The sequence below is a fragment of the Palaemon carinicauda genome, chromosome 3 (genome assembly GCF_036898095.1).
Source record: "Palaemon carinicauda isolate YSFRI2023 chromosome 3, ASM3689809v2, whole genome shotgun sequence".
Classification (NCBI taxonomy): domain Eukaryota; kingdom Metazoa; phylum Arthropoda; class Malacostraca; order Decapoda; family Palaemonidae; genus Palaemon; species Palaemon carinicauda.
The window spans coordinates 105,885,606-105,897,074 of record NC_090727.1 but is presented as its reverse complement, the minus strand read 5'-3'; the positions used below and the strand labels follow the sequence as shown (position 1 = coordinate 105,897,074).

Here is an 11,469-nt window from a genome sequence, read left to right as displayed (position 1 = left end):
CTATCTATCTCTCTGTATCTGTCTAAATATCTCTATATATCTTTCTATCTATCTATCTATATATCCCTACCTATCTATCTATCTATCTCTAACTATCTATCTTTATATGTCTATCTCTCACTACCTATCTATCTATCTATCTATATATATATATATATATATATATATATATATATATATATATATATATATATATATATATATGTCTATCTCTACCTATCTATATATCTATCTGTGCATCTATCTATCTATCTACCTATCCATTTATCTATCTCTACCTATCTATTTATCTATCTATTTATCTATCTATCTATCTATTTTTGTATATATCTATCTATCTATATCTATCTATCTATATATCTATCTGTCTATCTATCTGAGCATCTATCTATCTATCTCACTATCTCTCTATCTATGTACCTGTGTATCAGCCGATATATTTCAATGATTTTATTTTTAACTGAAGTGATAATGAACATTTTAAAGAAGATATAGACTTGCTCTCATATGAATAATATCTTAATTGATTTAAAAATAATAATAATAATAACAATAACTGAAATTTTAGTAATAATAATAATAATAATAATAATCACTTGATACGCCATATAAAAATCACTATAAGAAAGAATCTAGCTATTGACTGAATAGCTATGATTATGGATTTATATATTATTTTTTTTTTTTTTTACGAAAACGGCAACATATATGTGTGGGAGAGTGTCGTATATATTATATATATACCACACGCACACACGTATATATTGACCACTGATATCGCAATGATGAAAGCATCAGGTGTTCCAAGGCGGTGCACCAATCCAAGTCCTGAACATACCCAACGCTGCTTAACTCCCTTGATCGGACGAGAACGACGATTCCGTCTGGCTACCGATGTCCCAAGAAATTTTTACTTGGAACTTCTATTTATATCTCATTTTTTTCTTCCTTGCCGGAAAAAAAAAAGAAATTGCATATCAGTCTGATTATTATTATTATTATTATTATTATTATTATTATTATTATTATTATTATTATTATTATTATTATGAATTTTTTTCCTCATTAATTGGATTTCATTAAAGGGCCGAAACACACAGACAATATGAACTCATATTATGTTACAAATGTATATGGAACGTGCGTACAATTGAATAATATATACCTATTTATCTATCTATCTCAATGTATCTATATATCTATCTATCTATCTATTTATCTTTGTATCTATCCAACTATCTATCTATCTGTACCTATCTATCTATCTATCTATATCACAGGGGTAAAAATGGGAAAGGTGACTGGTATGGCGACGGAGAAAAAGGCCCCGGTGGGGAGACTCCTCTGTAGGTCCACGAAAAGGAAATTTGTTAATAGACAGTCTATCGAGTAAAAGAGAAAGTGTTATAACAGCGAGTTCCAGGGAAGTAGGAGATCGTGAGAACGAATGAAAAGCGGTTTAGTCGGAGGCAGAAGAAGCGCGTAAACTATCCCGAGCAAAAGGTTAAGCAGGAGAGAGAGAGAGAGAGAGAGAGAGAGAGAGAGAGAGAGAGAGAGAGAGAGAGAGAGAGAGAGTGCTAGCTGATGGGGGAGGGAGCTAACAAAAAGTCGGAAGGAATCGTAATAGTAATAGTAATAGAATGTATTATTTAAAAGACAAAGTTAATGATTAGAATAAAGAAAGGTTAGGTTTCGAGAGGAATAAATGACTTCCTCGCGCAGAAACCATCAAAATAATTTCATGATAAATCGATATTTTAAATTTCTATGCGATTCTTACATTATAAAAGCCTCAAAATTTAAATTTCATTCCAAAAATAATGTGAATTATACACTTATCAAAATAATATATATTTACTAAAGGATTTAATTATTTCTATATAGGATAACTAATTGTATAAGCATTTTTGTCCTTGCAATGGAGGAGATAATTTGCTTCTGTGGGAGGTGCTCGGAGTGAGAGAAGCGGCTACATGAAAGGAACAGAGGAAATCCAGTGTTTCAATTATTCATAGACAATTTAAATACGTTAATAAAGGAATGAAATCAGGTAGATCAAAGCCTCAGATGAAGAAATAAGGAAAAGGGCCAAACTACAAAGCAAGATTAGAAAATGGCTTAATAAGCGAGTTTTCATAAGTCAGTTAACCGCCAGCTCGTATTGAATAGGTCTAAAGGACTGTGTCTTTTCTTGCCTCCTCCTTTGGTTGGAGATTATTCTTCAAGTGCGGAGATGTCAAAGCATAAAAACACCGTCATGTTTTCCTTTTAACCGTTTTATGTTTTAACTGTTGCTTTTATGCCTATAAGACATTACAGCAGTTGCATCTATATGTTTTAAGCGTTGCATTGTAGGTCTATGTGACTTTTTTCGATAGGAAAAAAACTATTTTCAGTGAAGTTACTTTTCATAAATAAAAATTACCAGTTTTATTATTTTTATATTTAAGAGTTTTAAGGAAAATTCATCATATATATCATCCTCATCTCCTCCTACACCTATTGACGCAAAGGGCCCCGGTTACATTTTGCTAGTGTCTCTATATTGAGCTTTTAAATCAATACTTCTCCATTCATCATCCACTTCACACTTCACATTCTGTAAAATGGAAGTGTCCAAAGAATTGTATCAAACATGGTATATAAATATTGTTTGAACTTAGACCGTCATAGTTACGAACAAACAACAGTTATAGTGAAATCTTGGAAATTATTTGTGACTGTTCGATGGATATTCTAGGCTGGATATTCAAGTTAAGGAATGGAAATATTCATAGGCCTAACAAATAAGGTGTAATGAAGTTGAGGGGGAAAAGTCTTGTATCTTTAAAGAAAATCTCAGTGACTTAGTGTTCAGATTAAATTTCTGACCCCTGAAAGGTCGACATGATATTGTTCTTGTAAATAATGTTTTAATCGTTTTAGACTTCTTGAAACACACCAGAGAACTCGCTGCCTCCGAATAAGGTATCGCTGAGCCATGATTGAAAAAAAAAGGTTCTTACCAGTTATTCAGTCTTGGCCTTTAAAAGAATAATGGAGAGATTAATATTGTGTTAACTCAAAAATTAGGCAAAGAAAAGATGAGCTTTAGCCAGAGAGGGATCCAATGTAGTACTATCTTGCCATCACATAACCAAATAACTCTCTGGCAGTAGTATCTCCCCGGGTGCCTCTCCTTGCCCATCATATTACTGATTTATTTGATAAAAAAAAAATATATATCTAAAATTCATAAGTAGCTGTAATAATAATTAGCAGTAAAGGCAACTAAATTCTTAATCATCAACCGATATAAGAAATTAGGGAATTTGTTAACAAATCTATAAACTTTGCATAAAATGTTTGAGTCTTTTAAATTGGAAAATATTTTTCGAGCAGTAATAGCAGTGATGTCTGTAGCTTCCTGGATAACCTGAAGTAAAGAGACTCGGGTTTTCCAAGAGTCCTGGTTCGGGTCAAGCCCTAAGAAATCGACTCCGTTGAGGATCCTTCCTCTTAGGTGTCTTCCGATTCAGGACTACCTCTCGGTTTGGGGTTCCGAGACAGGCAGGATAGAAAGAAAGTATCCTGTCACTGACGTCCCCCGGTTATCCAAGAACAGCAACAGGCTTTCTTTAGTCTGGTGCTGAATTCTTCTCTCTCTCTCTCTCTCTCTCTCTCTCTCTCTCTCTCTCTCTCTCTCTCTCTCTCTCTTCCCATCATCAACTCTTTCTTAGAGGTGTGGGAAACTGGTGATGCTTTTAAATGTTTGCGTCGGACAATCGTGTGTGTTTGTATGAGACAACATTGGTCTACTTTTATGAAAAAAAAAATTATTTTAGAAAGATATCAGAGCGATAAAAAATCGAAAAAAAAAATGCGTTAATGTCAGAGTGAGGGCGTCAAGAGGGGAAATAATTTAAGCTTAGTCCTGTAGTCTAATGATAACAGATTATGCATTTGGGTTATGAATTCAAAGTTATTATATGATTTTGCTTATGTCGTTTTGTGTATAAAGCAAAAGTTAGTGTCGTGGTTTCGAAACTTGCAATAAATTATTATAAGCCGAAGCTTAGATTATATTCAACGTTGCCTATATTGGACAAAAAGACGTGGACGAAGTGTCGCCGAACGAAGTGACATAGGAAAAAGAGACCACCCACCATATAGGTCTAATCTCTGGAGGGGTTTATCCAGGGAGAAGAAATAATGATAGATAAATAATTAAATAATCCGGGTGGTGTGTTATCCTCGCTCTTAAATATTTATCTGTATATATATATATATATATATATATATATATATATATATATATATATATATGTATATATATATATGTGTGTGTGTGTGTGTGTGTGTAAAGAGTAGCATAAAAAACTGTCAATAGTCTTATATTACTTAGCAAAGCCTAAACACAATGAGTATTGAAATCAAAAGAGCAGAACATTAAAATGATTGCAGAATAAACAAAACACTGACAAGTGAATAGAAAATTGATGCAAAAGAATTCAGAGGAAATACATAATAAATTTAGGCATATCAATTTATGGCTCATTTCCAAAACATTTCAAATAAAAAAACATTTAGAAATGCTGTAAAAACAGCAAAATAGCTTGGGGAATCTTCCTTGAATAATAAAGATATATAGATATGAATATATATATATATATATATATATATATATATATATATATATATATATATATATATATATATATAGGTAGATAGATAGAGAGATATTTCTTTCCGGTCACGCTCAGCTCTCTCTGTCTCTCCTGGTGAGAGGGGGCTGCATGAGCGTTAGTGTACATATTATGTACCTAATATTTAGCTGTCATTTCTGACGGGTCTCGTACACTAGTAAATATATAACAAGGCAAAATATCGCAGGCAGCGAAAAAGGTCAATACATTTCTCCTAAAAGCTCTTTTGCATAATTGAATCCTGGCATTAGCCTCTCGCAAATTCTTGATAATGGCGTATCATATTACTTGATGGAAGAGTTGCAATTTTAATTCTGAATAGCAACCTGACTGAGGGAAAACCTCAGCCAGGGAAATAGCAATTCTATCTGAGTTTTGCTGGTTGTTTACGATAACGAATGTGAAATGCAAAATATGCTCGAACTAACTTGAAAGTGATTGGGAAAGATTCCGAGATATTCAGTGCATCTTCTCAAGGCAAAAGCTGCAGGTTATGCAGCTGCACCTACAGTAGAGGATGAGGTTGAACCTTGTTAATAGGGCTTTTGCATAAGAACTGGGGTTCAAAAATCAACTATGAAATATTCTTTACTGGGAAGGCTGTGGCTTTCAAGACCAGGTTGTTGAGAACGCTTTATAACTTTGTTGGCAAACTAAAAGTATTTTTACATAATTAATAAAAGATTTGGGGTTTAAATATTTATCTTTCTATCAGCAGAATCCATTGCTGCTTTTACCGCATATAATATTGCACATTTTGAAGACCGAGTGAAGAGCTTTCTTTTCCCTTTTTTTGAAAGGAATTCAAATAACTTCCTAATTTAAACAGTGGATAATTCATTGTAACTACCTATTCATATGTATATATATGATTAAGAGATTTTGCTTTCAATAATTCTTTACACAAACTGCAATGGACTCCTGCCTTTCGGAATGTATTGAACATAATTGCTTTGTGCACATGATTGTAGAATCATCTTTTTATAAGTTGAGAATAGTAAATGATATTTGAAGGTATTATTCATAACAAGAACTAAGAATAATGACTTATAGTTTCCTTATTTCCTTTCCTCACTAGGCTATTTTCTCCATTTGGAGCCCTCGGACTTGTAGCATTCTGCTTTTCCAACTAGGTTTGTAGCTTAGCAAGTAATAATAATAATAATAATAATAATAATAATAATAATAATAATAATAATAATAATATTAGTATTTGTAATCATCATCATCATATATATGATAATAATAATAATAATAATAATAATAATAATAATGATAATAATAATAATAATAATAATAAGGTAATCGCTCATGAGTAGGAATGTCATCTTAGTATTCACTTTCATTTGTTTAGGGTTGTGAGAACATAAACTAGGAAACTTTTTTCTTTTTGTTTATCCGCAAAAAATAACCTTCTCGAACTCACAAATAATGTAGTCACCTAACAACATTCAGAACTTATGGTCATGGCATTTGTAAGCTGCCCTTTATTTTTATGCCATATTTTTCAATGACGTTTCATATCCGATTGAATTAGAAACATCAGGGGCAAATCATGTCAGTAATATGACTATGCCCATTAAATATTTTAGTATTCTCGATTAATGTCACAGATTTTCAATTGATAACTTGTTAGAATATTTACTATATAGAGGGTAAAGGTTTTTCTGTAAATTACCACAATTTTAATCCCAATTAAACTAATAATTAGAGAGATAAAATCTGTTAACGATATCTTAATAGGGTTTTGTAAACGTATATGACTCGAGGCTCATAAGTGATCGTGAGAAGAAGCTTCAAAGACAAGTGAAAGGAAACTTTTGTAATCAAACGGGAACAAAATATAGATTGAGACTTTTAAAATGAAGACAGTTAGATGTCGTAATGTCTTTCGAGAGCTGATTTTCACAAAGGAAATTATAAGTATGTCTTCGCTTGTTATTCACCTCTTAACCCTATACAAACTAAGAAAAGAATCAAAAGAATTTACTAAGCGAAATTTCGTTAGAGAAAACATTTATCTTTATCGACTTCTTTCATATTCATGTGATGTAATGGAATATTTTGCTTTGAAACACTCAAGAAAAAGTTTTCTTTTTCGAAAATTTACTTTGAACAATCTCTACTTTGAACAAAATCTGCCTTGAGAAAAATCATTTTGAACAAAAATTATTTAGAACAAAATTTACTTTGAACGAAACTAGTTGGGTAAAAATAACTAAAATTACATTAACTAATCAACAAACAAAATCTTATAAGAAAATCGTGTTTATCTTTTAGGCATCTTAATAAATGCAAAAGTATGAAATATGAAAAGTAAAGAAACATAACAAAATAACATAAATAACAGATCATATAACCGTAACGGTGACGATCAATTTAACGAAGTTTTAATATTCTTGTTACTTGAGGCAAAGGTTTTTCTTGATTAACCATTCATTTAGGCCCATTATTATTACCTGTGACTCTAATAAGTAATAAAGGTAAAATACTGCACCAACTTTATCATGCATCTTCTCAATAGCGCTTAAGTCTAATACAAAGTTTATTCTTGCAAATATTTAGCATGGCTGGATAAAGGACAATTAATCAGGTTTATGCAAATAGGAAAAATAGTATTTTTTTGCTCAAGAAGCAAACAGGGAAGGACTTCATCTCTTCTTTGCCCTATTCAATAAAGTAAGCAAATTGAAAATGTGGTAACTTAATGGCCTTCCTGGGGCTCTGATCCCAAGGTCGTTAAGAGAATCCAGACATTAATGTATCAAAAATATATATGGCTTATTTGAATATGAAAAATACGTCTAAATGTGCAAAATTTATCATTAATTGAATGCCAAGTAACAAACTACCAATTAGCTACGATGGTGAAGATGGGTTGATTTCAATTTCAAGTACAAAATACCTGAATTCGACGGGTATAAGTACAGAAGAATTGTCATTGACTTTTATCTTTCTTCGTGGCCAAGTGGCTTAGTCACTGTCTATACAAGCTTGCCGACCAGGGTTCGATTCCCGGCCGGACCCAAGCTCTTGTCTTTGTGTGATTTCGCCTGGGGCTCTGATCCCGAGGTCGTTAAGAGAATCCAGACATTAATGTATCAAAAATATATATGGCTTATTTGAATATGAAAAACATGTTTAAATGTGCAAAATTTATCATTAATTGAATGCCGAGTAACAAACTACCAATTAGCTACGATGGTGAAAATGGGTTGATTTCAATTCTAAGTACAAAATACCTGAATTCGACGGGTATAAGTACAGAAGAATTGTCATTGACTTTTATCTTTCTTCGTGGCCAAGTGGCTTAGTCACTGTCTATACAAGCTTGCCGACCAGGGTTCGATTCCCGGCCGGACCCAAGCTCTTGTCTTTGTGTGATTTCGCCTGGGACTCTGATCCCGAGGTCGTTAAGAGAATCCAGACATTAATGTATCAAAAATATATATGCCTTATTTGAATATGAAAAACACGTCTAAATGTGCAAAATTTATCATTAATTGAATACCAAGTAACAAACTACCAATTAACTACGATGGTGAAGATGGGTTGATTTCAATTCTAAGTACAAAATACCTGAATTCGACGGGTATAAGTACAGAAGAATTGTCATTGACTTTTATCTTTCTTCGTGGCCAAGTGGCTAAGTCACTGTCTATACAAGCTTGCCGACCAGGGTTCGATTCCTGGCCGGACCCAAGCTCTTGTCTTTGTGTGATTTCGCCTGGGGCTCTGATCCCGAGGTCGTTAAGAGAATCCAGACATTAATGTATCAAAAATATATATGGCTTATTTGAATATATATATATATATATATATATATATATATATATATATATATATATATATATATATATATATATATATATATATATATAAAGATATTTATCCAACACTCTATTCATGAACAGATTTATATAAAACGATATGTTGTACAATTATAGTTTTAAATCTAGAATCATAAGGATAAGAAGACCGAAATAGAACAATTATTTTATTTGATAGTATTGATATGACATAATATTGTTTCTAAACATTTCATTATATTTGTTTTTAAAAATGTTTGGGTATTGAAAAAAAAGTCTTATTGCATAATATTAAGCTTTCTAAATTCAATCTAAAAAATCACAGAAAAAGAAAATATGATTATCAATTGTTAATGATTTGAGCATATCTGAATGTTAGTATCAAGAGTATAATTCCTCTTTCTTCTTCATGGAACTATGGTACATATAAAAGGGGCTAATTCTTCAGGAACTTCTAGAAGACCATGAACGGCTACTTTGGGGTGGATGGCCGTGACGTTGACGTAGTAGAGGGGCTTGACATTGACGTAGTAGAGGGGCTTGGCGTTGAAGCTAGTGTTCTGTTTCCAGGTGTAGTGGTGGGAATCGCAGTCGATGGGAAATCAATGGATTTGCAAAGTATATTGTTGAGTGTTGTGGCAAGGTCACTGGCAAAGCGAGGAAGGTGAAAATTTATAGCATCCACCACTGTTTCTGGATGGTTATTTAGCTCCAAAGCACGGGCCTAAGAGGAAAGATACAAATAGACTTGGTTGAAATCACATGCATAATACCAATTTCACGAGACTGTCCAATCATTCACAATTGTTTTATTTTTTTTTTCAGTTAGATCAACATTTTCTCCATTGTATTTAGTTCTTTTAAACATTGAAAAATAAGATTTGACCGTATAAGGCACTTAATTAAGGAAGAGAAAATAGAGGACTTACTGTGATTCCTTTAGCATGGAAGGCCACTTGGAGAGAATCTCTGGTGATGCAGAGATTGAATGGATCCGGCGAGTAATAGTCATATCTGAACCTCAACTCCAGAGTATAGTCATGCACCTGCAAACTGACAGTAGACGAAACCATTGTTAACGGCAATTGACTAATCTCTTAAAGTTCAAATTCGACAAGAATTTTTGTTCAACAATACTACAGGAGGGACAGGTAATATACGGGTAAAGTCAGTTTTGGAAATACTCACATAAAGTTGACTTTTACTTGATTAGGAGAACCTGGTCGATTAATGCGTACATCGGCATGACTGGTATTGAATTCCAAATTGGGTCCTTTGAGGTTTAGTGTTGCCTATAAAGATCAGGAATTATTCGTAGAGACAGAGAATGTATGTGGTATTAACTAATTAGAAGTAGATGAGAATTAGGAAGAAGACAAATGAATCATTTCTTCTTGTTAAAGAAACGATATAAAAAATCAAACGAGCCACAAACAATTAATTGTTTTGTTTAGTTGTCTTCAGAATAACACATAATTAGGTAACAAAGTACGAAGATTTTATAATACTTCCTTACCACGCGGTCTTGCCCAAAATCATGGAAGGAGCTGCACCTAACACTGGAAAAGCCTTCAAATTTCAGGTTAAACAAGTCGTAGGTGGCACTGAAAAAAAAACGAAAATCAGTTTCAACTTAAAAGAAATGACAATGCTCACATCGTAACAAAATATAGCAGAATGTTTTTAATGTATTTTTTTCACTTATATGTTACCCAAAACGAAATTCGCATCTTCATTTGTTATTCATAGTTAACCTTCTGTTGTCACGAATATAATTGAAATCGGAGATGATGGGGAACGTGTGTGGATCCACGGGACGAAGCGCCCTTTGTAGTTCATAAGTAATTAGGTCACATGGTGAAACTGAAAGGAAAGGAATATTTAACATAAACTAAATGAGCAAAGCAAGCAACAGTAAACATCTTCAAAAATGAGAACTCAGACACAGCACAATTTCACAAAGCTCTTTCAACCTCTTTGTTTACTTACTTGGAGGCGGAAGCCCTCGTGCAAAGGCAGCTAAAATTGCCGCCAGGACCAATGTTCTCTGGAACATGGCTAAGGAAGAGGGTTTCAATATAAACCTTTAAGGAGAGAGAGAGAGAGAGAGAGAGAGAGAGAGAGAGAGAGAGAGAGAGAGAGAGAGCCTGATTAATTATTGATATTAGTTTTAGACTGTAATCAGTACTTGTTCAACTCTCCTTCTCTTTTAACATTGAAAGACATTTGGTCTGAAAAGAGATTGATCACAGTTTAGTCTGGTAAAACTGTGAACAATCTTAATGTCATTCTGAAACAGCTTCGAGACCATAAGAAAGGAGTAATTTCAAATATAACTCGCTGTAATTATTAGAAACAGTAATGCCCCCATATTAGGAACTGTACAAATTGTATGAAAGAACATTTCACTTTTAGAAATGCGTCTTTTCTAAAGTTTTGTTCTCATCAACGCATGGAAGGTGAGCTGGCAATAGAAATCTCTCAGTCTCCAAAGAATGACTGACTAACAAAGAGACCAAGTCCAACTCACAACAACGTCTTGTTTCCTGCAGAAGGAGACGACGGAGGAAGCAGAGCAGATCTGAAGGATGCCACCACAAGAGTGCTTGTGATTTCGGAGGACTGCGAGGATGAGCTTATCCTGGACCTATGAATACCAATTGGATATCCCTGATTTCCCACCCCCACCCCCACCCGCTGAGAACTCGCACCTTCAAGGCTCCCCTTGGCTCGATACGTTGTATGTTTAATGAGTCACATTTCCTAATCTGCCATTTTCATTCCTAGTTTGTGCCTCTCTCTCTCTCTCTCTCTCTCTCTCTCTCTCTCTCTACATATATATATATATATATATATATAAATAAGTGTAAGTCTGTATATATACGCGCATGACGCATGTATGTATGCGTATATACATCCACACGCACACACACACACACACACATATATATATATATATATATACATGCGTGTAT

The 11,469-nt window shown here is 33.4% G+C and overlaps 1 protein-coding gene across 1 annotated transcript; it reads right to left on the bottom strand.

The window, feature by feature from the left end:
- Window positions 1–8,966: 8,966 nt before the first annotated feature.
- On the bottom strand, window positions 8,967–10,550 carry LOC137633240 (uncharacterized). The gene is made up of 6 exons (XM_068365439.1): window positions 10,484–10,550; window positions 10,249–10,357; window positions 10,011–10,098; window positions 9,683–9,786; window positions 9,424–9,547; window positions 8,967–9,218 (listed from the first exon to the last, which is right to left on the bottom strand). Exons 1-6 carry the CDS (start codon window positions 10,548–10,550, stop codon window positions 8,967–8,969), a joined length of 744 nt encoding a protein of 247 aa, XP_068221540.1.
- Between the last annotated feature and the right edge of the window lie 919 nt (window positions 10,551–11,469).